This window comes from Eriocheir sinensis, chromosome 68 (assembly GCF_024679095.1).
Source record: "Eriocheir sinensis breed Jianghai 21 chromosome 68, ASM2467909v1, whole genome shotgun sequence".
Taxonomy (NCBI): Eukaryota; Metazoa; Arthropoda; class Malacostraca; order Decapoda; family Varunidae; genus Eriocheir; species Eriocheir sinensis.
In genome coordinates, this window is record NC_066576.1 from 5,190,560 (window position 1) to 5,217,446 (window position 26,887).

The window sequence follows — 26,887 nt, forward strand, 5'->3', positions numbered from 1 at the left end:
CAGCTGTTACAAATTGGCACGGGATCTACTACGGCCCAGCGCAAGTATGGAGCTTCGCTTTGAGGGGTGAGTAAGGAGTGATTCACTCCCTTTCTTGGCCCTAGTGACGCACGGAGGGTAGACCCGACACCCAGGCATCTCGGTGCAAATTTAGTCACTTGCTATATTACCACATTTGGTGCTCCATACCCCAGCCTAGACGTCGGGGCTCCCCGTGCCCTCATAAGGCTCGCTAGTGTTGCCCTCCACTCCCGCCCTTGAGATCTTTCTGATCGGTGCCAACATTTATTTTACCTCATAAAATGAGGGCAACTTTTCGTGATGCCGAGCAACTTTATATTTAGAGATTGTATAATATCTAGCAACACACAAGTAGCTATATAAGGTGGTGGAGTTCAGCCGTGCTGACTCTTGTTCCTCGGCCGCGGCCGGTGGCTCTTCCTCCCGAAGCACCACCGTCCTCCGCTGCCAGCACCAAGGGTCACACATAATAAGCTTCAGCGGACCCACACTATACTCTTCAACAGGTTGCTGTCCCAGGCACGAGGAGCGGGGTAGCGCCGTGGCTTTGCCCCACGCTGGCTGGCTTCGCCAGGCACAAGACAGGTAAATCCACATTATTTTCAAAAGGAAAAAGCCCACGCTCGGCTGTTCATGAACTACACCTGGCGGCGAGGCGGTGGAGCACCGCGATGCGCAGAGCAGCCATCCCCAGGTAAGTTGTCACTCTGTCAGTGTGTGGTGCCCCGGGCGCAGCTGGTGCCTCCCACGCAGCTTCGGGAGATGTATTGGTACGTTATGTATGTCTGAACCTTGACAGATGTCCCACACGTGTTGTCGCAGCTGGCCCCGCGGCAAGAAGTCCCCCGTCCCTCACTCAGCCTTCCCACCCACGCGCCCCGCCGAGGGAGGTCCTTGTGAGCAGTGAGCACCAACACCGCAACGACACAGGTATTGAGTTGATCAGTGTTTGTGTGTCCTTGCCAGGGGACTACAGCCTTGTGGGGCGGTTGTCTCTTTGTGTATTCCTGTCGTTTATTCTCATTAAATAAACAAAAAAGCCTTTGTTTTCTTAATCCCCTTCATTTCTACTTCCACAAGGCATTAACTCTTGTCAGCCTACCACCGCAGCGCCGAACACCATGGCCGACACAAGGCAGCGAAGCCTTTGCCTTGGTAACCTTGAAGCTGTGTGGTGACAGGTTTCTAAGCCATAAGGAATGTAGCACACCTGACAACCCGCTGTTCGGCCAAACCGAAAGGGGAAACTATTCGGCCCCTGCATTCTCTTCTACTTATGAGGCAACCTTTGAACAGATTCCAAAACTCTCCTTTTAGTCAAGAAATCACTGCACCAATATAGTCATTCCCCTCCCCCTCGGCCTCGCCGTATCCTGACACAATCAGGAGCCTGTCGGGATGGCCTCACTCCAAGAAGAGCATATATATATATATATATATATATATATATATATATAGATATATATATATATATATATATATATATATATATATATATATATATATATATATTGTGTGTGTGTGTGTGTACAATGGATAATATTAGGCGTCAGAGTGTAGCTGGAGCAGCCAAGCTGTGCATCACGGGACTATTTATGGGAGGGATTGCCGCGGTGAGTTGGCTTCGGCGTATTTTCACAGCCGTCAGGATGAGGCCGCCATGTGGCCTTCACCCCTCCGCCCCAAGATTTATCATGGAACCCAAATATTTGGGACGGACACACACATCTTCATAATCACGACTCGGTACAGGCGGCGATTGGGGTGCGTGAGATGCAGCGTCAATGATCGGGACCCTCAGGCCCCAGCGAGCAGCGGGTGTGAATCAGCCCCGGCCAGGGTGCTTGTTTATTATGAACTTATCAGAGTTGGGTCTAGACGCGCCTGAGCTGAGCAGTGGCGGCGAGCCAGCCAGCCGCCTCACCTTGGCGGCCCTTAGCCCGGAAGGAAAAATGTAAGTAAATATGTGTGTGTGTGTGTGTGTGTGTGTGTGTGTGTGTGTGTGGCGAGGGAAGAGGAAGGGGCCCAAGATGACGATGGGGCGGGGGAGGGGGTTCGTTAGGCACTCAGGGTTAACTTTGGTACAGCAAGAGAGCAACCCTACAAGATGCACGGGAGACGGGCGGCTGCACGTAGGTGAGGCGCATCGGCGACGCTTTCGACCTGGGCAAGTGTTAAGAAGGCACCACACCTGCAGAGCTACGCGGGGGACTGTGACATCATGTACAGTGACTCACGGGCGGTGCTTCAAGGTAAGACTACAGAAAGGTGCTCCTCGTGTTAAGTAATATTAATGTGTGTGTCGTCATGAGTTAAGAAGAATGAAAGAACGAAGAGGGGCTGGCAAGGACCTCGATAAGCAAGTGTAACACCTTCGTACAGTGACTCGCGGTGGTGTCCCAAGGTAAAACTAGGACAAGCCTCTCTTTCTCTCTCTCTGTCTCTCTTCGTGTTAATCTCTGTGTCAGCGTGAGTCAAGAGGATGAAGAGGGTGAGGAGAGGGGGTGTGCAGGGGCCGGGTCACCTAGTTTTACAAGTGCACAAGTGAGCGTGGTGACCGAGGACCTAAAAATACCACCTGACCAACGCGGGGGTGTCGCCTCAAGCCTCGCCCCCAGGAACTTTCTAGCCCTGAAAATACAACAGTACCCCGCCGCCCACTCGCTCCTCCCCGCCCACCACTGATCTAAACCGCTGTATATACACCAACACCCCGCCCGCCACCCTCACACACACACACACCAGACCACCCCAACGCTGCCTCTTCCTCACCTCCACTCTCCCTGCCTTCCTTCTTCACAACCACAACCAGCTCAGTCTCTCTTCCTCAACCCATTCTCACCCTTTCCCTAACCTCACCTCTCCTAGCACTCTTACTTCGCCTTGCACCGCCACCTTGCTCTCTTCCTCCACTCCCAAACTCGGCCTCTTCCTCACCTCCAATCTCCTGGCCGTCTTAGTTCACCGCCACCACCACCACAATCAACTCCGTCTCCCTTCTTCACTCAAACTCAGCCTCTTTCTCTCCTAAACTCTGCCAGCCCTTCTCACTTCACCAACAACATATCAAGCTCAGTCTCCCTTCCTTCACTCAAACTCAGCCTCTTCCTCACTTCAACTCTGCCAGCCCTTCTCACTTCACCAACAACATATCAAGCTCAGTCTCCCTTCCTTCCACTCCTTCCCTCACGTCACTCCATCACTAACACCCCTACAGACCACTTCTAACTTAACCCATCCAGCCTCTCCCTTACTTTTTTTTAACTTTTGTATGCACACCAACGTCATCAGTCCATCCATTCTACTTGCACTACTACCCCAATCAAGCCAGCCTCTCTATCCCCCTCTCTCTCTCTTTATCTTCTCTACAACACCATATTGCCTCTTACTCCTTCACCAGAGCCACATCACCAGCCTCCTTAATCAGGCCAGCATCTCCCTCCCTCTCTCTCTCTCTGGTCTCTACACCAGCATCCTGACTCTTTCTCTACAACCACACCCAATCACCCCACCAGCCTCTCTCCCTCTCTTTCTTGCCCCTACAGTCTACAGTCTCTACACCACCATCCTAGGTCTTACTCCACCGCCTCAACCACCCCACCAGTCTCCACCCTACATGCTGGAGAGGGCTACATCTGCCCCCCTCGTCGCCTCCTCGGTTAATTATACCTACTCTCCCTCACCAGATGTGTGTTCCTGCTCCCCCAGCCCTCCTGCCGACCCTGACGCACAGCTAAGCACCCCACCTGGCCGCCTGCACACACACACACACACACACACACACACACACACACACACACACACGTGAAGCCCACATGGAAGAATCACTGTCATCATTATTTTTATCGCATTTACTCTCTCTCTCTCTCTCTCTCTCTCGCTCTCTCTCTCTCTCTCTCTCTCTCTCTCTCTCTCTCTCTCTCTCTCTCTCTCTCTCTCCGTGAGAGAGAGAGAGAGAGAGAGAGAGAGAGAGAGAGAGAGAGAGAGAGAGAGAGAGAGAGAGAGAGAGAGAGAGAGAGAGAGAGAGACTGTGGATATGTAAGATTCCGTGTGCCTTCAAATAAATATATATATCATAACATCGGGAGGGTCTTTCCTTAACAAATCCTATATAAGACAAGCGTGGCCAAGCTAATGCCTATGGGAGCTTCGTGCAAGAGTAAGCGAGTAAGAAGTATGTGAAAGCGGGCGTGTAAGTGCGAAGATTTAGCGATAATTTTGTGTATGTGTTGCGTATATGCGTTTTGACTATGTGCGTGAGGTACTTTCGGGGACGTCATTGTTTATATGTATATGTGGGCAACGGTGTGAATGCGGTGTTTAATCATTGAGTGTAAGGGAGCAGTGGGGGGGGAAACTGGTCTTGCAAGTGCGTGGATTTGGACTTTTTGTTGCTGTGTGCGTGAGGTACTTTCAGGGACGTCATTGTTGATATGTAAATGTGGGCAACGGTATGAATGCGGAGGAGTTTGAGCATTGAGGGTAAAGGAGCAGGGGCGAGAATTAAGTCCGGGCTTGCAAGTGTGTGAATTTGGAGACCTTTTGTGTGTTCTTGAGGGCGTTTTGACCGTGTGCGTGAGGTACCTTCGGGGACATCAACGTTTAAAATGTGTGAATGTGGGCGCTGAAGTGATTGACGGGCTGTTGAGAGATACTACAAGGAAACAGTGTCAAGAAATATGGGTTTGTAAAGTACTTAAGTGCGTGAGCGTCTATTCTGTTGACTCGTCATTGTGGTGTGAATGGATGCCTGGGTTCAAAGAGGAGCAACAAGGGTCCGCTCAAGTGACTCTCAAGAGGTGTATGGGGGTGCGCCTGGGGGTATTTCTGTACAAGTAGGGTGCGAGAAGGGTCCCGCACAAAGGCAAGGACGGGGCTCGAGTTGTGGGAAGGCGAACGCGTCTGCTCCTACGAAAATAGACCACCAAGCCTCCTGCCTGCCGCCACCCCTCCCTCCCTCCCTCATGAGTCACGCAGCACACAACTTTGGCTCCTACGCCCAGAGCCACACGTGCGATAGTTGTATCAAGGGGACGTGGTAAGCCTCAGTGTTAACAGCCTGTGTGTCATGCCCTCCCATTTCTGTGCATTAAGAGGAGCGTGTTACGGTGTTGTGTTTACGTGAGTGTGTCGGCCTGTGTGCGTGTGTATTCAATAAATATCAGTGTTAAAAGGGCTTTCTGTTCCTCCCTCACCTGTGTCAATGTGTTTCCTGAGGATAATACTTTTAATGCATTTTTTTTTATCTCAAGGAGGTTAGAAGGGCCATTTCCTTATCCCTCTCAGTTCTTCTACCTGTGGTAACGAATTTCAAAACATGTAAAGAAACATTTAGCTTTGTATCCTTTCTTTGTTTTTCTTTTACGGGGCAATGTTTTCTTTGTGTCGGGTAGGCGTGACGAGGGACAGTGTGGCTCATCCCTGGCCTGGCAGACGCGCCAGCCGCGGCGTCAGTCTGCCTCCGTCTGTCCCCGTGAGTCACGGCGGGGCGGGGCGGGGTCCACCTCCTCCCCTCACTGACACAACGTTTCCTCGCCTCGCAGCTCCTGCCTTCCTGGAGCTGCTCGCTTACTCACTTCCTCTTTCATCAGCACTGTGTCACTCTCTCTTTTCACTTTTCCCTCATCCTGAGTCCGCTATTCAAACCGGCTGTCTCGTCGAGGCAGTGGACCGAAATGTCCGCCCACTGCCTCCCGCCTGGACCACCGGGGCCTGGGCCGCGGTGGTCCAGACACACTTATAATACACCAAAAAGCCTTATCTACCACCACCACCACCACCACCACTACTAACCCCGGGCAGCTGTTAGTGAGGTGCTCGGCCCACAATCGTGGAAAGGTAAACCGTAAGTTTATATCACTGATTGTTTTATTTATGTTTCCCAAGTTTTTGTACATTATAATATTTATGTTTATAAGGCTGAGGAAACACATTACAGATGTTGTATGGCAACAGCCAGTCATGCATCCCTTCACCTCTTCGTTATCATACAATAAGGTTTAGTCCCGAACCTCAGAGCAATACCCAATATATCAGGAGAGTTGAGCATAGTTTAAACCTCCGCTGGACAGTCAAAACTTATGTATGTGAGCACCGAGGCGAGATATTTTTCTCGCCAAATCATATATGAAAAAGGGTTTTTGATAAATGATAATAATAATACGTTGAAGCATACAAAAATATGAGTCTGCTAAGGCCAATACAGGGAACAGTCCAGGGAAAGTACATCATGGTAAAACGCTAATAGACAGAAGATACAGAGCCAACAATCTATGGTCAAGCACATACAGAGGTCAACTGGCACTAAATATTCTGACTGAAATTGGTGCAGCTACTTGTGTCAAATGCTGCTGAGCCCGCGGCAGCGACGAGCAAAGCCGCGCCCCGCCGCCCGCACGAGACAAGTGAGAGAGAAGGTCAGGCAGGCGCCGACCCCAGCAGCAGCAACGCAAGGGTGGATCATGACTGTCTCGTTTCCGCGGCGGGGAGGGACTTGCCTCGCTGCCTCTGCCTCATAACGTGTGCATCTAACTGCCCAATAACTTAGCAAGACCAAAAAAAGGCACCAATGAAAGACTCCTAAAGGATGGTGGGAGGGAGGGAGTCTGCTACAGTGCAAGGCGCCCCCTCCCCCTCGCTGGAAGGGTCGGGGACGCGGCATCATTATCACCAAGGGAAAGAAGAACTCTAAGCCGCTGATGGCAGGGCGTGTCCACAACACAAGGGGGGGGAGCGGTGCAGTGTGGGGGGAACAGGTAGGCCGGGCCGTGGGGGCGCCGGGGGGACATTACTACCAGGTTGTCACACTAGGTTGCTGCCGACACATGACGCAGCAGCGGGACACTGATGCCTCGCCGCCCCGCGGGGGGGACGTGGGCACTGTTTACAGGGGAGGACGGGGAGGGCCAACAACCAAGTGGACAGACAGATCCCGCCCACACTGCACCGGAAATGGGGGGTGGGGACGAAGCACCCTTACAGGACGATCTTAGGCGTTCTTACTTTTGACCGTGAGCAAGACGGAGGTCTCGGCCTGTCCAGCGGAGTTGGTGGCGCGGCAGGTGAAGGTTCCGGAGTCCTCAGGGTAGGTCTGCTTGACGTCCAGGACGGCCGTGTTGCCCTCCATGAACATCTGAGGAAGAGGGAAAGGGAGGGGTCAAAAGGGGGGTGACACAAACGTATTTAACACCCACCCACCCACACACACACACACACACACAAGTGTACAATGGTTAACCCACTCGCCTCACAATCGAGAGGTCTCGGGTTCGACTCCCGGGCGGAGTGGAGACAGATGCCCGGTGTCCCCTGTCCTCCCGGCGGTGAATGGTGCCGGGTGTCATTCAGGTGTTGTGTCCCGCCCCCCGGGTGTGTGTGGGTGTGAGTTTCAGCCGTACCCGGAGATCTTTAACTTATGAGGTTTAGGCTCATTCTAGGCTGGGGGCTAGTACTCAGGGTCTATCGCGTGATCGGCGTGATCGGGCCAGTTGGAGTTTTACTAGCATAGCAGCACGAGAGGTCGAGGGTTCGATTCTGGGGGGTCAGGGGAGACTATTGGGCAGTATGCATATCGTTCCTCGTTCCTCTGTTCCAGTGCATGGTGTAACAGGTGTCATCTCATCTCTGTGCCTCTTCCCGGGCGTGTGCGTGTGACGTTCCTACCGTGCCCAGAGATCCGTAACCTGTGAGCTGAGTTAATTTGGGGAGGGTCCCTAACGGCTGGCGATCGCGAGTCCAGTGCGGGGTCAGACCATGGATAATTATACCCCACCCACCCCCAACACACAAACACACACACACGCGCGCACGCGCGAAATCCTTCAGTAATCACCTTGTCCCATAATAATCACGGGGTCTAAGCTCTGAGCCCAAATGACAGCTGACAACCTAAATTTGCCGCGCGTCAAGTGCCCGAACTGATCCATGAGCCATTAATCAACCCTAACGTCGATTGAGATTTGGGAAGTTGGCCATCGAGGGGCATGACGACCCAACAGGTGAGGTAGCTACGTAAAGCGTCGTTCGAAACATCCGTCGGCGCAGCAGAGGCCGGGACAAACACCAGAGTCTCCCACACTAGCATGAAGCCGTTATTGCCTTGCCCATAAAACCACAAATACTTATAGAGTTATGTAACATGTCCCTGTTTTATTATGCACCGTCACATGAAAATAAGCTGGCTCAACAGTTGAGCAACACCCAGCCCCGCCCCGCCCCTCCCCGGCTGAACCATTCCTGCCGCCCCTTTCCGTGACCGCCCCGGGATCGTGTTTCAGGGGGCGCCACGGGCGACGTCGTCTAGTGTTTCGTGGCGGCGGTGAGTGGAACACGTAGCTACTCTCATGACAAGCGTGCCTGGTGGTTACTATTACATTGATCTCTGAGTCATCATCATCTCCTTAACCTGCGTATAATGACACTTGCTTTGAAACTGTTCTGGGAAAGCGGTTTTACCCTCGTTTTAGCACCCTCAAAGCTTCACCTTACCGACGAGACGTTATCCACGTTACTGGATGTCAAGATTCCCACAAGGGCCGCAAATCATGTCCGTGCACCCAAGGTCCCAGCGTCTAATACCGGGGCTCCGGTAATAAGTGTAAGCCCGAGCAAATCAACCGCCTCTTTCCCGATTTCCAAAGTAAGCTGTCTTAGGCCGTTAACACCTACAACCCATTCTCCCAGCACCCCGGCACCCTCGGATCCTCAAGTTCTTGCTCAAGTCTGCCGCGCTCAGAGAATCTTGTACCGTGTCGCCCCTCCCCCTCCCCCTTGCTCGAGTCCTGAGTGCACCGCTTATCACTCGAGTGGTGCCCGGAGCGCTTAACCTTTCTTATGCCCCTTTGGCCGTCAGCCCAGTGTTGACATCTGCTGCCTATCAAAAAATAATCACACTGTAAGAAGTGCCAACTTGCTGTGACTCAATATTTCCTCGGAGGTTGTGACGAGTCTCATTAACGCCGCGACTTTCACGGGAAAACCCCATCCCCGCCGGGTGGACGCGGCGGACAGGGAGGCCGACGCGACGCCCTGGCTGCCCGCCTGACGCTCGACAACAATACCGCTTGCCACAGCCGGGTCAGCGGGGCACTCCATGGCCCTTATATAAAGAAGAACACCCATGACGGGCCAACTGCGCATCTGGCCGGCCTGTTGCCCCATATAGCCATGAATCAGCCCGCCACAGCTGCCCGCCCCGCGCGATGGGGTGATGACACCACTGACATCGCCTGTCACTGTCACCCGTCCGGCGCCGCCTCCCATAAAGCACCGGCTCGTCACACACACACACACACACACACACACACACACAAAAAAAAAAAAAAAAATACGTTCTAACATTCAAGAGGAGGGTATCAGGACACCTCTCCTCCCGAAATTGACCTCTCTTTCGGCCACCTCTTTGAATTATTTTTTGTAGGAGCAGCGAGTAGTGGGCTTTTTTTATTATTGTTTCCTTTTTTGTGCCTTTGAGCTGTCTCCTTTGTTGTAAAAACACACACACACACACACACATATAGGGGCTACATATGGGCTTACAATTACGTGATATGCACACATCATCTATAACATTACCATACTTCTTTTTCCATAAAACTTTCGTATAAGATAAATAGGAACTAAAGGAGACAGTGCTATTGATGATGCCAGAGTGAACATGCATTATACAACACAGTGAAGCAAAATTGTGTGTGTTTGTTTGTATGTGTGTGCTTGTGATTCTCTCTCTCTCTCTCTCTCTCTCTCTCTCTCTCTCTCTCTCTCTCTCTCTCACACATACACACACTCACACACACGAGAGGCAGGACAGAACCCTCGACAGACACCCGGCACCCATTCCCTGCTGGGTGGACAGGGGGCGAGGACTAATGGAGACTGCCAATATATCCACCTACACTCCACCCAGGAATCGAACCCGGGATCTCTCGGTTGTAAGGCAAGAGCGCTAACTACTGTGTGTGTGTGTGTTACTTGTGTTTAACTAGTTGTGATATACAGGAAATGCGCCACGCTCATGGGGTCTCGTCTCTGTATTCTGAATGTTCCAAATGCTTGTGGTCGCCAGGCAGTAGGGCTACCTTCCCGAAGAGTGCCTTGGAGCTCGTTAGTTGACCTGTGTGTGCTGTTGGGGCCTCACACACCGCACCCCTGCCCCCCTTCCTCAAAGCGCAGCAGTAACCGCGGAAAAAAGTCTTATGGCCTTACAGACTCAACCCTCAGCCTCCCATGGAAGAGTGGTGTGTGTGTGTGTGTGTGTGTGTGTGTGTGTGTGTGTGTGTGTGTGTGTGTGTGTGTGTAATTCACCTCTTGGTCTGCTGTGGGCCTCTCTTGAAAAAGCCAGCCATTCCCCTACGGAAGAGCGCAGAGCTCATAGTACCGATCTTTGGGTAGGGCTGAGACCACTCACACACAACACACCGTGACAATGAGGTCACAACTCCTTGCCTGACGTCGCGTACCTACTCACTGCTAGGTGAACAGGGGCTACACGTGAAAGAAGATAAACCCAACTTATCTTCACCCGGCCGGGGAATCTAACCCCGGTCCTTCTGGTTGTGAGCCAGACGCTCTACCCCTGAGCTACCGGGCCGTGTGTGTGTGTGTGTGTGTGTGTGTGTGTGTGTGTGTGTGTGTGTGTGTGTGTGTGTGTGTATATTTACCTAGTTGTAATTTTACAGGGCCTGGGCTTACGCTCGTGTGGTCCCGTCTCCATATCTATAATCATCCAACTTTTCCTTGAAACTTTGCACACTCTTCGCCGATACTATTTCTTCACTTAATCTGTTCCAAACCTCTATATTTCTTTGTGGGAAGCTATATTTCTTTATATCTCTTGAGCATCTTCCCTTCCTCAACTTTTTACTGTGTGTGTGTGTGTGTGTGTGTGTGTGTGTGTGTGTGTGCAAACAACAGCACTGCCCCCACTAGTACACATGAACATAAAGGGAGACTGGGTACTCACCACAAAGTCCTTGGAGCTGGGGATGAGAGCGCCCTCGCGGTACCACTGGACCTTTGGTTTGGGTTTGCCCAGCACCACTGTGTTGAAGCGGGCACCCTTGCCCTCACCCACTGTGACGGGCTCCATGGGGGCCACAGATGGCGCCACTTCGGACTGTTGTGGCTGTTTCACGTGTAGCTCGGTCTTTACGGTGGCCTGAGAGACAAACACACCTCAGGTTAGCATAATATCCGCTCCTTATTCTCAGTGCTGCTCACAACGTATCAATACCAGTATAGCAAACATTTTCAACTCAAAGGTTTGGTGGGGTGGCACTTATGCTACAAATCAGCTCTTACCTTGCCGCCAGAGTTGGTAGCTACACAGAAGTAGGTTCCCTCGTCCTCAGGGAAAGCCTCTGAGATGCGAAGGCAGTAACGGTCACCATCAGCTGTCATGGTGAAGTATTTGCTGGGCTTGATGGGCTCCTTGCCCTTCAACCACTGGATCTTGGGTTCTGTGGGAAACATGCAAAAATTTGTGTTAGAAGAATGGCATCTGAAGCTGTGCTTGCTCAATAAAGTACAAAGTTATCAAGAGGACAAGACACAGCCATTACTCACTTGGGTTGCCGGTAAGGACACACTCGAAGAAGGCAGACTGTCCTTCCTGCACAATCAGGGCCTTAGCTTTCTCAACGATCTTGGGGGCTTGTGGGGCACCACTGGGCTTGGATGGGGCTTCCTGGGTCTTTGTTGGGGTTGGACCACTGATCTCGACAGTGGCCTGGCAGCGTGCCTCACCAGCCTTGTTGATGGCCACACACTCGTAGGAGGCAGTGTCCTCAGGCAAGGCCTCAATGATCATGAGAGTGTACACGTCACCCTCAAGAAGCATCTTGAAGTGGCTGTCTTGGGTCAGTTTGCGGCCATTCTTGAGCCAGTACACGTCAATGGGAGGCGTGCCCAGAAGCTTGGCATCCAGCCTCACCAGGTTGCCTGGCTTGCTCTGGGTGTCCTGAATGGTCTGGTCAAAGCTGGGGGGCACGGCTCCTGCTCGGCTCTGCTTGCGCTCAGCAACCACCAAGTTGGCTGAGCACTTGGCGCGGCCACCACGGTTCTCTGCCACCACAGCAAACACACCGGAGTCCTCCAGGAACACTTCGCGGATGGTCAGGATACTCTTATCTCCGAAGGTGTGAATCAGGAAGTCAGGAGAGCTGGTGATGAGGAAGTCCTCGCGGTACCACTGCACGGTGGGCATGGGGTCACCATCAAACTCCACCATGAAGCGAGCGGGTTCCCTCTCGTAAGATCTGCACGGCTGGATCTTCTTGGTGAAGAAAGGAGGCTTGGCAGGCTTCTGAGGTGGGCCCTGAACCAGGCGCTCAGTGGTCTTGCCTTTGTGTTCAATCTCTGTCTTATCAGTGGCAGTAATCTTTCGAGTGATTTCCAAGTCTCCTTGCGTCTCCTTCTGAGTCTGGCGCTGAGTTGAGGTGTGGATCTGGGAAGACAGGAACAGACATTGTCTCATTTATCACTAACAACAGAGAGGACCACAACAAAAGTACCTCACATCACAGGCTTAGTGTTGAGTCTAGCAAGTTCAGCAGCTGTTCACAACAATCTTCTATCAGTTATTTCTCCCTGAGGTCTGTAATGTCTGGTCTGACAATCATCAGTAACAGACTAACATCAAGACATCTTCCCTGACTCACCTCCTTGCCGTGGACGGTGGACTCGGAGGGCTCGGCTTCAAACTGGCGGAGGGTTTCTTCATCGTGCCGCAGATCATCCACGTCCCTGCAGCAGAAAGAACAGTCAACAACCGCACAGGGCTTGCACGCCCTGGCACCGCACAGGAATGGTTTGGGTTTGGATTCCAAGGATTTTACACTGAACTGTTATCATCTTATTCAAGGCTGATGAAATATATTTATTTGCTATCAGCAGAGTGGCAGGTAACCAGTTCAACTTGTTTATACATTATTTTTCAACAAATGTGTCAGAGTTAATATGCAGTAAAATAATGTCAGAGGCACACAGCAAAACATATATGTAGAGAAATTATTAAGAAGCCCTTAGAAAAATATTAATATTCACTCAAGTTACTGAATAAAGAAACTCATATATTATTGCTGTTATATAAAGAAATTAAACAATTTCAAAATAGAAGCACATTAATAAATATTTAAAATAAATTTTGGTTTCTGTTATTATAAAAGATTTATGAAACTCAAAAACTTAAACACATGATTATGAAGTCTGCCGGCACAGGACAATGACTTAAAATAAAAGTGAAAAGCAAACATCTGAGTCATCCTCCACCGGGGACAGATGGCTACCTTAGGACATGTCTAGGCGGCCTCTCATACTTGGGCTTGTCTTTCTCGTCGCCGCTGTTGGGAAGCAATGCTGCGTCAGGGACCTTTGCCTTACTACCCCCACCGCCCTACACAAGCTTCTCAAACCCTTACAGAATGCCTGCCACAGCCTAACAAAAATATTCACCTCCACAAATAATTTAAACTGAATAGCATGGCATGAGGTGAATCATTCATTCTGTTGATCATTTTTAACCCGGTAGCAGCGGGGATCATGTTTCTTAATGGTCCCTCCAAGCGAGAAAAATGAGAAAAATCACCCCTCACACAAACCATTTCATAATATATATCAAAGCATTTGTGATCAGATGATGTATCATCTGTTTTGGGGGGTTTATATCATGGCACAAATCTGGCCCGTTGCTGCTACACGGTTAAGTTCTAAATGCTATGAATGTAAAGACCAATGAAATGCTACTTGAAAGGACTAGTGCAGTATGGAATGGCTGCTCTTGTGACCTTATTTGTTGGTGGGAGAGGAATGTCTGGCTCCCGATACTTACAGCTGTTCCTCGTAGCGGGAGGCCATGCCCTTGGCCAGGGAGTGCTGGGCAGCGTGCTCAGCTGGGGAGGCAAACATTATGTCCTTCCTGCCCTTGGTCCTCTGGGTCTCCTCCAGCTGTTGAGGGAAAGAGTTCAAGTTATTTTTCATTCATGTGGAAATGGAATTATGTAGTGATGATATTTTAGTCTTAAAGTTTATTCTTCTGAAAGGGTCTCCCAGCTGTCTGGTAATGCCTCCACTGGCAATGTGCTGAAATCATTTGGAGCAAGCTCTAAGGAAGATTTTAGCTGCAAGATATTACACAAAACTGTGCTTATGAATAATGAAATCAAATACCTCAGTACAAAATTTAGTACATTTGCTGATTAATACTGCATGAAAGACCTATCAGACACATCTTTATGAAGCAAAGATGGATAGCATACATGACCCTAATCTAGTAAGCAACTCACCTCCTTGATCTTCTCTCCGGCATTCCTCTTTCTGGCCAACTTCTGCCACTCTGTCTCTTCTGTTTTGTCCATGGGCTTGGCCATGTACTCTCCAAATTTGGACTCATGGAGGATGGAGTAGTCTGTGTCTATTTTTTCTTCAAAGACACGCTCAAGTTCGGTATCCGTGCGCTCCTTCTGATAACTCTTGAGGTCAGTGTCATACCAGGCTACAAAAATAACCCCCGTTAGGCCCGACTCTCCAGCCAGCACGGCGGAGGCACATGCTCCAGCCACCACCGAACTCTGGCTAACAGGACACCAAACTAAAGGGATACCAAACAGGGGAGTACAGGAGCGTCTAGCAAGTGACTCAAGATACTAAGGGGACACTATGCTGTTCTAAAGGTGGCAGGTGCAACACACACATCAACAAAGGTGGAAATGTTTATAAACACGTCATGAGAGATGTATCTAAGAGATGAGACGTGGCACTGTAATCAATGACGAGAAGAGTACATGTGCTCTGGGACACTGTTGTTTCACTGACGGTCGACACTCGGAGAAGTGACTCCTGTGGCATGACATGACGTGGACATGTATGATATGGACATGCAACATATATAATACTACAAAGTTTACATACAGACATGGAATTACAATTTACCCAAACTAAACTGTTAGATAAAAATGTGGCAGGAATTAGTGGCCTTTTTAATAGAGCAAGGCTTAGGGGGGACTGTTAGCGTTACCTCGTTAAGGGGAGTGGCGGCGTGAACCAAAGTGTCTGGCGCAACTAAACGTGAGCAAAACACATCAGGGATAAAACAATCGGGCAACACATCTTAAGTCTTACCTTCCGTGACTTACCAAATAATAAGACGGAGGAAAGAAATGAAGAAATAAAAAGAAATGGTGGTGTAACAGAAGAAATGAAAATATATGTTAGTTTTCAAGTGGCGTTTTGGTAGTGCTGGGTACTGGGTGTGGCTGCTCAAGGTTTTGGTGTTACAGTCAGTGGTGAGTGTAGCAGAGTGGTGTTAGGCATGACAGTGGTGCCCCGTGGCCGGCAGGAGGCAGAAGGCCCCTAGGCAGCCTGTTCCTGGTGGACAATTAATGACCGGTCCAGAAACAGTGAACTAAGAGGCTCCTGGTGCTCCGTGCAGTCACCGGGTCACCACTGGTTACACAATGTCCCTCACTGGTACACAGTATGTGGTATTTGCATCATCCAAAATGGGAATAAATGATGGCTACCCTCCAAGAAGGCTGAAAATGAATGATGAAGATGGTGATAATGATGATACTGATGGTGTTAATGATGAAACAATGACATCAATAAACTAGTAGTATTAACAGCAGCAACAACAGCAGCAGCAGGAACCCTGGGACTGAAAACATACTGGAGGAAAAATCTATCTGGTGAGCAAAATCAGGAGCTCTGGAAGGAGATGGTGGTTTAGGACCCCTCAGGACTCCCTCGGCCTGCACCATGGAGAGAGCCAGCTACCCCCGGACCTGTAGTTCCTGCTAACCTGGCAGGGGAGGACACTTACGCCTGGGAGAGTTCTTGAGGACGGCGCGGTAATCATCCTGGCGCGGGTTCACCTTCAGCTCGCAGCAGGCGTACGTCTCGCCCAGGGAGTTGCGGCAGATGACCTCGACCTTGCCGTTGTCGTACTGGCGGGTCTTGGGAATGTCCAGGTGATACATGCCGTCGTACCAGATCTTGAAGCGATTGCCCTGAGGGAAGCAAAGAAGAGGACCAGGTTACCAAGGAGCAGAAAAGGCAGATAAGGAAGTGTCTATGTGGACTGTGAGCAGGATGTACAGGGAAATTTAACCCGGTAGCAGCGGGGATCATGATTCTTAATGGTCCCTCTAAGCGAGAAAAATGAGAAAAATCATCCCTCACACAAACCATTTCATAATATATATCAAAGCATTTGTGATCAGTTAATGCGTCATCTATTTTTGGGGGTTTATATCATGGCACAAATTTGACCCGTCGCTGCTACACGGTAAACCCACAAATTTGGCTCGTCGCTGCTACTGGGTTAATGGAGTGTTTTATGCTATCGTTCAGACCAAGACAGCAGTACAATACATTACACCAACACTAGCACAGACAAGTCAAGGTTTCCACAACTTACACTCATGGCCGTATTGCCGTTGACAATCCACATGACTCTTGGGCGTGGGTGGCCTGACACGCGGATGCTGAAGCGTGCCCAATCTCCCTCCTGCACCACCAGGCTCTCAGGCTTCTTCAGGACCTCAGGCTTGCACCGCTGCTTCTCCTCCTCCACAGCAGTTTCCCGCGTGCTGATGACGACACACAAGGCATCTCAATAACTATCCACTCTTTGTGATGAATATTACATGAAACTTGTACTAAAAGAGATGAAGTGGAAAAAAGAAGAGGGGACAACATTTAGGAGGAAAAGGGAGAATTGTACAGTAAAAGTGGAAGAAAGAAATACAGCGAAAGGAAGAAAATAAGAAATGAAATGGAGAGGAGAGAGAGATGATAGGGAGGGAGGGAAAATGTAGAAGAGATAAAACTATTCTCACACAAAATCCAATAATCACTTGTCTTCATGTCTCCATCTACAATCTTTTTTTAGGACTGATGTGAATGTTTTTTGCCTCACTGCATCATAAAACTTACGTCAGCATGGAGGCCTCAAGCTCCCTGATCTTCTCGAGGGACTGCATGCCCTTGGGGATCTGCGACTCATAGATGACGCCGGGGCGACCAGTGGCCTTGAGGGTGGCACGGGTTTCGTCCATGCCCCAGAGGTTGGTGGCGCGGCAAAGGTACTCGCCGGAGTCCTCGCCAAACACCCAGTTCATGACAAGGGCAACGTAGCCAAAGTCATAGATGGGAGTGAAGCGATTCTCTGTGGGGGAAAAGGAAAAGGGAAATATGTCACTATCCACCTCACTGTAAATGTTGATAAAGTTGTTTGGCTCCTAGGGCCACTTTCACAGTCACTTTTGTTTTGATCATTACCAATAGCGGCGATCGATGCTATAGTTTTCCACGTAAAACTGGCCTATGGGTGCCTAGTGGTGGCTGCAGAGGAAGCGAGAGGTGTTGAGAGTGTGCAGCAAGGTGCGGGGCTAGGCTAACCCCGCAGCCGCCACTACCCATCGGCCAGTTTTACGTGGAAATACTATAGCAGCGATCGCTGCCATTGGTAGCGATCAAAACAAACAAAATGACTGTGAAAGCGGCCCCTAATGGCTGTCCTTTCCTTTCTTCAGGTGGAAAAACAAAGGCAATGGCTTCAGTTAATTACTTCTGTCTCATGAATTTTGTGGTTGTCATTCATGTCAGCTCAAGAAACAATATATGTAGACCTTTCCCAATGTATGGATGGGGGCCACACTTACTGTAGGGCAGAGGGCGACCATTGAAGAACCATTCCACCTTCATGTTGGGGTCACCCACAGGAGCCAGCTGGCAGTCAAACTTGTTCTCTTCCAGCTCCTTGAGGTCAGTGATGTCCTTGATGTGGGTCACAAAGCGTGGAGGCTGCCTCTTCTCCTCGTCGTAGATGTCCTCCGGGGTGAGCATGACGTCCTTGCAGTACTTCTTCAGGGTTTCCTCCATCTGAGTGGCAAAGTCCACGCCAGACTTCATGCCCTTGGGCACCTGGGAGAGCAGCACCACGGACTGGCTTGCTGTTGGGGTTACAAGAACAAACTTATCATCCTCAACACTCATGACCCAACATCCTTCACCAAACAACAAAACAAGCTAAAAAAGTTTGATGGAATCTAAAAATTAAATAGTTTTCATAACATGTGATGGGTTGTGTTGTCTAAAACCAAGAAACTAAAGAAGAAGGAAACTAACCCTTTGTCTTGAGTGTGGCCTTGGTGTGGTCTTGGCCAAGCTTGTTGAAGGCCCGGCAGGTGTACTCCCCTGAGTCCTCAGCGTAGGTGTACAGAAGCTCCAGCGTCACGTGGCCCATCTCAAAGCTGGTCCTGAAGCGGTGGCCGGACTGCAGGAGCTTGCCGTTGAAGTACCACTCCACCTGCAGGTTGGGGTCATTGCGGGGCTCAACGCGAGCTTCAAAGAAGGCACGTTCACCCTCCTGCAGACTCTGGTTCTTGATGGGAACAACGAACTTGGGCGGCTTCATTTCCGCATCGGGCTCGTGAGTGTCGGTCAGGGGACCGCGCTCCAGCTCCTTCAGTTTCTCAGCAGTCATGCCCTGAGGCAGCTGTGTGGTGAGGTCAACGTTGTGCTTGAAGCGAACATTGAGCATGGCCTTGGTGGTGGCCTGACCCCACTTGTTGGTGGCCCGGCAGATGTACTCTCCGGTGTCGCGGGCAAAGGTCCACTCCAAGTCCAGCACAACAAAACCAAAGTCGTCCATCATGTGCACACGGGACCCGGCGTTGACTGGCATGCCATTGTGGAACCACTCGATGCGCATGGTCGGGTCTCCCACGGGCTCCACGCGGCAGTCAAAGTGAGCCGGCTGGCCCTCGACCAGGTCGTGGATGTCCTGCAGCTCAGTGACAAAACGTGGAGGGCAAGGCTTCTCTTCTTCCTGAGGAACAACCTCCTTCTTGTATTTTTCTTCCTCAAGCTTCTGAATGGCCTCAGTGAGACCCTTGAACTTCATGGTGGCTTGTGGCTCAAGGACAAGGCCACTCTTGCTGGAGACGGCCAGTTTGCACTCCACAGAGGCTTCTCCGTGCTTGTTCACTGCCCGGCAGGTGTAGGTGCCGCCATCCTTGCTGTAGCAGTTGGCAATCTCCAGAATGACAAAGCCAAAGTCATTGATGGTCTTGATGCGGGAGCCGGCACACAGCGGGCGGCCGTTGTGGTACCACTCAACGCGGAGGTTGGGGTCGTTGGCTGGCTGCAGGCGGCACTCAAAGTGAGCAAGCCCGTTCTCCCCAATGGAAGAGTCTTCAGGCTGAGTGATGAACTGAGGTGGCTGTCCAGAGTCTGTGGGTGTTCCTAGATCAGGTGACTTGATCATCAGACCCTCAAGCTCAGCAATCTTCTCCATGCCCTTCTGCATAGACTTGGGCAGCTGAGTCTCCAGGATGATGGAGCGCTTGCCTTCACACTTCAGCGTTGCCTTGGTGACGGCTTCGCCGTAATCATTGTAGGCACGGCACATGTACTCTCCGGAGTCCTCGGGGTAAATAGGAGAGATCTCCATGATCACAAAGCCAAAGTCACAGAACTGCCTGATTCTGGAGCTGTACTTCATGGGCTTGCCATTCCAGAACCACTCCACCTTGAGGCGAGGGTCATCCGTGGGCACCAGGCGAGCTTCAAAGTGAGCGTTCTCACTCTCCTTCAGGTTGTCAATGTTGCTGAGAGGAACAGTGAACTTGGGAGCCATGCCAGCCCTCTCGGACATCACAGAGTCACGGCGCATCCAGGCATGGTCTTCAAGGGTCTGCAGCTTCTCAAGGCCTCCTTCCATTCCCTTAGGCACTTGTGGTGTCAAAATCAGATTGGTCTTGCTGAAGCACTTCAGGGTAGCACTGGTCTGGTCCTGGCCAAGCTTGTTGACGGCACGTGCCTCATACACGCCAGAGTCTTCCTCGTAGCAGTACAAGATGTCCAGGATAACAATGCCAAAGTCATGGAAGGTCCTGTAGCGATGGCCTGTTGGCAGCTTCTTGCCATCCTTGTACCACTCCACAGTAAGTTTGGGGTCATTGACTGGCACCAAGCGAGCCTCAAAGTGGGCACTCTGACCCTCAACAAGACGTTCAATGTTCACGATCTGTGTGATGAATTTGGGAGGCTCAGCAGCCGTGGATGTGTCAGTGGGCTTCAGGGCAGTCTTGTGACCCTCCAGGGCTGCAATCTTGTCTAGAGATGCTGGCTGGAGAGAGTCAGTGTACACTCCTCCCATGCCGAAGCAGTTGAGAGTTGCCTTGGTTGTGTCTGAGCCGTACTTGTTGGTGGCCTTGCACACCCACTCTCCAGCGTCATGGTTCTGCAGGTAAGCAATGTCCAGAACCACGAAGCCAAAGTCGCTGACAGTCTTGATGCGCGTGGCGTTGCGCATTTTCTCGCCGTTATGGAACCATTCCACCTTCATGTGGGGGTCACCAACAGGGATGAGAGTACACTCAAAGTGAGCAGAGTCACCGTCCTTGAGGCCTGCCAGGTTCTGGGGATGAGTGGTGAACTTGGGTGGCTGGCCGTGGGCTCTGTCAACACACTCCAGCTTGACGGAACACTCAGCCTTGCCCCATTTGTTGTGGGCCTTGCATGTGTACTCACCTGAGTCTGAAACCTAAAGAAAAACATTTTTTCATTTATCTTAAATAACTGTGATTATATCAATAAACTTGATAATAACAAAACTTATAGCAACCACAAAACCCGGTGAAGTGAGTAAATCCTGCTCCAGTGTACTAACCTTGGTTCCTATGATTTCCAGGACAACCATTCCAAAGGCATACACGGTGCGGACCCTGTGTGAGGCCTTCAAGGGCTCGCCGTTGAAGAACCATTCCACCCTCATCGTCTGATCCCCCAGAGGAATCAGCATCCCCTCAAAGTGAGCAACCTCACCTTCCTCGATGTTGCTTAGATCCTGGTGGAAAGAATCACATCTCATTCACTTTTCACAATTTTTAAAAACAGTCTTTCACTAGTTCATTACTTTATATCTTTGTTTACTTATGATAGTGGTCTGCAAGATATCAATGCTGCCAAACACTGCACCATGAGTGAGTGAAGTAAGTTACCTTGAAAGGCTTTGTAAAGACAGGCGGGTGTCCCTCCTCGTCGGGCAGCAGGCGGTCATCGCGACGCAGGTGTTTCTCTTCCAGTTTCTGAGGAGAAAATCATCAATTGAGTGTGCTTTGGTATATTTATGATTTCAACAACCTGTGTGCTCTTTATTGTGGACGTTTATAAGATATTTTCACTTGGGAAAAAGTTGTTTAATGACTTGGACTTGAAGTTTTACCTGGATGGCGTCCAGACCCGCCTCCCCAGCAGGGTGCTGCGTGCCCTCAATGAGGGCGTCCTTGCTGCCCACGACAACGGTGGAGGTGCTGAAGGCTTCACCGTGCTGGAAACATGAAAGTAATAAATATTATTGTATTTCTTATTTCCAGACACCTTGAAGGAAAATATGGAAATCTATAGGCAACAAGATGATGTCAGTAACTGTTATATTACTTTATCGCGACAGACCTTATTGTAAGCACGACAAGTGTAGATGCCCTGGTCCCGATCATAGGCGTCATTCAAGTCGAGGGTGACAAGGCCAAAGTCGTAGGTGGTCTTGTAGCGGTGTGCCTGCTCCAGGACCTTGCCATTCAGGAACCATTCAATTTTCAGGTCGGGATCTTGCTTTGGTTCCACGTTAGCCTCCATATGCAGAGCCTGGCAGCCGAGGGGGAGCTCAGAGTAAACATTTTTGACACTATCATCCACAACACAAAAGCCACTGAATCAAAACAAGTGCAAGAAAACTGCCTAAAATAATTAATCATACAAAAACAGAGCAATAAATGTTTTTCATGAAATCAAGGATGTTACATGACAGCACAAAGGAAACAAACCTGGTTCTCATTGAGAGAGAAATTGGGCTGCAGAGGCCTGATGAAGAATGGCTTGGGGTAACTGACATCTGTTTCGGACATTTGCTTCTGGTATTTGGCCCAGTAGGCTCGCTCTGCTTCCTCCACCTGCAGGGATGAAGATGCATTGAGATGTATGGACCAAGAAATCATGCAATTAGAATTCTGTGAACACTTTAAAAGACAAAGTTTTCATTAACACAATTTCTGGTGATCAAATAATGAGCGGGACGGTCTGCATGACTCACCTTCTCAAGGCCAGCTCTGCCCTGCGGGTGCTGGGTGTCGAAGTAGAGGTTTGCCTTGCTGAGGCACTTGAGAGTGCCACTGGTGGAGGCCGAGCCCTTCGAATTGGTGGCACGGCACATGTACACGCCAGAGTCTTCAGCATAGCAATGAGTGCAGTCCAGGGTCACAAACCCAAAGTCGTACTGTGCGGCATAGCGTGCGGCCGCTCGCATGGGCTTCCCGTTGATGAACCACTCTGTAGAAAGATCAAAGAATGTATGCAGTGATGGTTACAAATTTCAATACAACAACCAAGTGGTGAAAGCACAAGCATTCCTTCCATCTACCGTTCTCTACCTACCAATCTTCATGGTTGGGTCGCGGGATGGCTCAACTCTGCACTCAAAGTGGGCGTTGTCACCCTCGCGGCACTCCACGTCGTTGAGGTGGGAGATGAACATGGGGACCTCGAAGGTGGGCTCCGTGGTCGTGACAGTCTCCATGTGCGGCGTCTCCAGCTCGGCAATCTTCTTCAGGGCATCAGGGTGAGCAGAGTCCCCAATGAGCCAGTGACGGTCTGTTGAAGGGAAGAACAAACAAGAAATGATGAGTCAGCTGTGAACATCAAACCATTTAGAGATGAGCAGAAGTCAGATGCCGTGTTCCTGGACAAAGTGAAAAATGAACCTCAGATTCAATATTTACAAAATCATTTTACTATTGAAGTGTACGATAGTTTCAGTATTATATTTTTATTTAGGTAACTAGATGCATACAGAAAGTTATATATACTGATAGACAGAATAATCTTCCTTCATCTGTATTTCCTCCTGCCTACGACTTGAACTCTTTCAAGAGGAGGGTATCAGGACACCTCTCCTCCCAAAATTGACCTCTCTTTCGGCCACCTCTTTTGATTATTTTTTTTAGGAGCAGCGAGTAGTGGGCTTTTTTATTATTGTTTCCTTTTGTTGTGCCCTTGAGCTGTCTCCTTTGTTGTAAAAAAAATTAAAAAAATAAAAAATAAAAACATACATACATATAGATAAGTAGTTCAACCTGGATAGATATAAATGGACAGACAGATACATATATGGACAGACATATAAACATCTTCTCTTCACGTCTGTCCCGCCACAGTCAGGGTGCGGTGCGGGGCGGAGGCACTCACCGTGGACCTTGATGTTGCAGGTGGACACGGCTTCACCCACGCGGTTGACGGCCTTGCAGGTATAGATGCCGGAGTCGCTCTCCCTGAGGCCGGAGATGTCCAGCGTCACGTGACCAAAGTCGAAGGTGCTGCGGCATCGCGTACCTGGACGAGGAAGGGTGTTAGCAGCGACCAGACTTACAATTATCAGCTTTAAGCCAGTCATTCTAAATATATACTTCTAGAAATGTCTAATATTGTCTGAGGGTTTTAAGAAATAGCATTCCTTTACACAACATCCTTTTTTTCCCTCAAGAACAAAAGCCATACTAAGGTAAACTCCTAACATCCATGCTTTACTAGCTACTAAAATTGTACAAGTGATAGAGCATAAACATATTTTTTTGCATCTTCATGGAAAGTTTTTTTGTAGCCTTCAAAGGTGCAGTGGTCATCTGAACACTGCCCTTTGTACACAATGCAATGATATGAAAGTACTGCCAAATCTCATACATATGCCCACATGACGCCCCACACCTCCCAGGCATGCTTCATGGGGCTGTGGTTGGTCATGTCTGCCGGAGAGCCTGACTGTCAGCACAATCAACAGTCGTGTACATTTCCCAGAAACTTCAGTAAGCATCTGGTCTCTTATAAAGCACTAACAACTGCATGCTGCAAAAGCCATTTCATCCGCCACCACTACTTAAAAACAAGATTCCCTCCACCTTCATTTGTGTCAAAAACAGCGACATGTACCTTCATTGTAGGAGCCCACAATGCCTCCAGCGCCTGGTGAGAGCAGGGAAGGACACAATGACAGGGTGTTTAGTGGCTGCAACACTTAAACCTCTAACGCTGCCGAGCCCAGTGTGGGAGTGAACACTAAACACATAAAGTTTAGTATGCACACACTGGGTTAGAGCGATGACTGGGGTATTCGTGAAGATGTAAGGGCGCCGTGGCTCCCAACACTCATGTACCACTAAGTATATTATCTGAGACTAAACATTTTAATATAACTGAGTTTTTTTTGTTAGCTATAAAAGCACATGATTATGCAAACACTATGATGATGGGACTTTGTGTTAATTCATCTAAAATAAAAAAGGGAAACAAATAATGGGATTTGAAGCAAAATTGTCTAAGACTTAAAAAATCAGATAATAAATCACTCCTGCAGGTTTTGGGTCATCTGAGTTGATGTCACCAAAACACACACAATGTAAACAGCCAGAGCAACACATTGACGGGAACCCACGTGAGGCTGGACAGTGCCACGGCTGAGTCCCGTGTACTGAGCCAAGGCACTTCCGGCTCAGCACGACACACAAAACAGGTCATGACAAACACAAAGCTTGGATATTAAACACAGAGGCTGATCTGGACTATGAACATTACATAAGCGATCCCTTTCTTTGATTTGAGGTACCTTTGGTTACTCTTAAAAGCAAAACAAAAAATAACAATTACTATAAAAATCTGGGGAGTTAGATTCAAACCACCAACAAAGTTCTGCCTGATGGTCTAAAGGGTCAGTCCTCAACACTCACCTGTGGCCAGCTGAACGCCATTCTTGAACCACTCAATGCTGAGGTTGGGGTCACGGGCAGGCTGCACCTGACCCTCCAGCCTCAAGGCACCGCCCTCCTGCAGTGACAAAGAACACTTGTAGTACATCCTTGCCTTACACTCCAATGTTTGTATATTTAGTCAAAACAACATTATATCATCCTTACAGTCAATTCCTGCTGAGTGAAGCAAAAATCTATTCATAACATAACTATTTTTGTTTTAATGCAGCTAAAAACATTGCAGCTATGTCTTGTGCCACCGACCTGCAGGCGCTCAAAGCTCTCCAGGTGCTTGGTGAACATGGGTGGCTCCTGGTGCTCAGGGGCGGTGGGGGTCTCCGGCACTCTGTTCCACTGGGCCTCACGGAGCTTGATGGTCTCCCAGCCCGGGTGCAGTGCGTCTCCCAGGATGCTGCCCTTGGCTATGAATAACAACTTACTGTTATTATCTCTACAAGTTGTGTATGTATAATAAACTCTACAAGAACTTTCATCATGGTTGCAAAATTATAAATGCATTCCTACTAAATAAAACTTTTTGACTAGCTTGTAATGTAGTCTTTGTAATATTTTTTAACAATAATATTTCCAAATGATTTGCTCCAGTTCCAATACAGTGGTGCCAGCGCTGCACAAACATGTATTTCCTGTGCCAAGCAACTCACCGATCACCCTGGTGGTGCAGGAGCTGACTGCCTCGCCAACCTTGTTGATGGCCTTGCACATGTACACGCCAGAGTCCTCGGGGACGCACTTCATGATGTCCAGGGTCACGTAGCCAAAGTCATGGTTGGTGGTGAATCTTGAACCTAAAGATGCAAGAAGGCACAATATTGAAGGTTATGAGACAGAAGGACGTGGCTGCATTCAAATATAATAAGAAATGCTCACATAACATTGCACTTGAACAAACAGCGTCCATGACTTACCCATCTTAAGTTCAACACCGTTGCAGTACCATTCAAATCTCATGTTGGGGTCTCCAACGGGCACCACACGACACTCGTAGTGGGCACTCTGTCCCTCCATGAGCTGCTCCGGGCCAGTCAGGTTGTTGGTGAAGACTGGCTTGTCGTAAACCTGGAAACAACCATGGAAACAATGATTTGATGTTTTCAGGAGCGACACATTTAGTAGAAATATAAATCAAATTCAGTAGCAAACATTGGACATAACATTATTCCGTATTACTGCAAATAATCAACCTCTCTAATATGGATGCTCAGTCCTGCTAACACTGCTCTCTAAGTATAGCCGTCAGAGCAAGTCACGTCACACAGACAATGCTGCAAGGGTAAGGATTATCCAGCCGTGACTCACCTTGTCAGGCTCGGCGCCGCGCTCGTCTGGCTTGCGCTCCTCCAAAGCCTGGATCTTCTTCATGCCTTCTGGGTGCTGAGAGTCAAGCAGGATGCTGGCATGTGCTGAGGGTTGAAGAAAAGGAGAGGTCATACATGTGTTCAGATATTCGACTCATAACATTACATATACAACAACTTCAAGGTGTGTGTGTGTGTGTGTGTGTGTGTGTGTGTGTGTAGAGAGGGATCCCAACACTCACACTTGATCTTGATGGAGGCTGTGGTGACGGCCTCTCCCAGATCGTTGGTTGCACGGCACATGTAGATTCCTTCATCATCGGGACGCACTCCGGTGATGTCGAGGGCAACGTAGCCAAAGTCGTGGGTGCGGTTGATGCGGGAGCCTGCCGGGGAGCACAGAGGAGGAGTGAGATGGATGACAAGGGAGGGTGACGGGAAGCACAGAGGAGTGAGATGGATGACAAGGGAGGGTGAAGGGAGGCACAGAGGAGGAGTGAGATGGATGACAAGGGAGGGTGAAGGGAGGCACAGAGGAGTGAGATGGATGACAAAGGAAGGTAATGGAAAACAGTGGTCTCGGGTGATGTGTATTTATCATTGCGTGGGATTACTGAGCATATATTATTCATTCACTCTTTCTTGTGCTTCTTTTTCTTATGTATTTACCTTTCTGTACAGGTTTTATTTATCTATTTATTTATTTATTTATTTATTTATTTATTTATTTATTTATTTTTACGTCTGAAC

The 26,887-nt window shown here is 49.5% G+C and overlaps 1 protein-coding gene across 50 annotated transcripts in view; it reads right to left on the bottom strand.

Moving 5' to 3' along the window:
• LOC126988202 (titin-like) overlaps positions 1–26,887 on the bottom strand; it is a 208,925-nt gene that overhangs the window by 123,833 nt on the left and 58,205 nt on the right. For 49 of the 50 annotated variants that reach the window (XM_050846118.1, XM_050846140.1, XM_050846127.1 and 46 more), the window contains exons 32-58: positions 26,380–26,523; positions 26,139–26,242; positions 25,748–25,898; positions 25,484–25,627; positions 25,083–25,240; positions 24,798–24,894; positions 23,266–23,409; positions 22,456–22,671; positions 22,115–22,350; positions 21,849–21,974; positions 21,478–21,669; positions 21,248–21,352; positions 21,024–21,110; positions 20,693–20,869; positions 18,145–20,566; positions 17,679–17,969; positions 16,951–17,182; positions 16,433–16,604; positions 15,836–16,022; positions 14,301–14,509; positions 13,847–13,962; positions 13,305–13,358; positions 12,678–12,762; positions 11,584–12,463; positions 11,320–11,477; positions 10,982–11,176; positions 7,024–7,153 (exon numbers count right to left, since the gene is read on the bottom strand). In XM_050846118.1, the coding sequence (XP_050702075.1) occupies positions 7,024–7,153; positions 10,982–11,176; positions 11,320–11,477; positions 11,584–12,463; positions 12,678–12,762; positions 13,305–13,358; positions 13,847–13,962; positions 14,301–14,509; positions 15,836–16,022; positions 16,433–16,604; positions 16,951–17,182; positions 17,679–17,969; positions 18,145–20,566; positions 20,693–20,869; positions 21,024–21,110; positions 21,248–21,352; positions 21,478–21,669; positions 21,849–21,974; positions 22,115–22,350; positions 22,456–22,671; positions 23,266–23,409; positions 24,798–24,894; positions 25,083–25,240; positions 25,484–25,627; positions 25,748–25,898; positions 26,139–26,242; positions 26,380–26,523 (7,212 nt within the window). The remainder of the gene's footprint in view (positions 1–7,023; positions 7,154–10,981; positions 11,177–11,319; positions 11,478–11,583; positions 12,464–12,677; positions 12,763–13,304; positions 13,359–13,846; positions 13,963–14,300; positions 14,510–15,835; positions 16,023–16,432; positions 16,605–16,950; positions 17,183–17,678; positions 17,970–18,144; positions 20,567–20,692; positions 20,870–21,023; positions 21,111–21,247; positions 21,353–21,477; positions 21,670–21,848; positions 21,975–22,114; positions 22,351–22,455; positions 22,672–23,265; positions 23,410–24,797; positions 24,895–25,082; positions 25,241–25,483; positions 25,628–25,747; positions 25,899–26,138; positions 26,243–26,379; positions 26,524–26,887) is intronic. The other variant, XM_050846098.1, reaches the window with a different exon arrangement.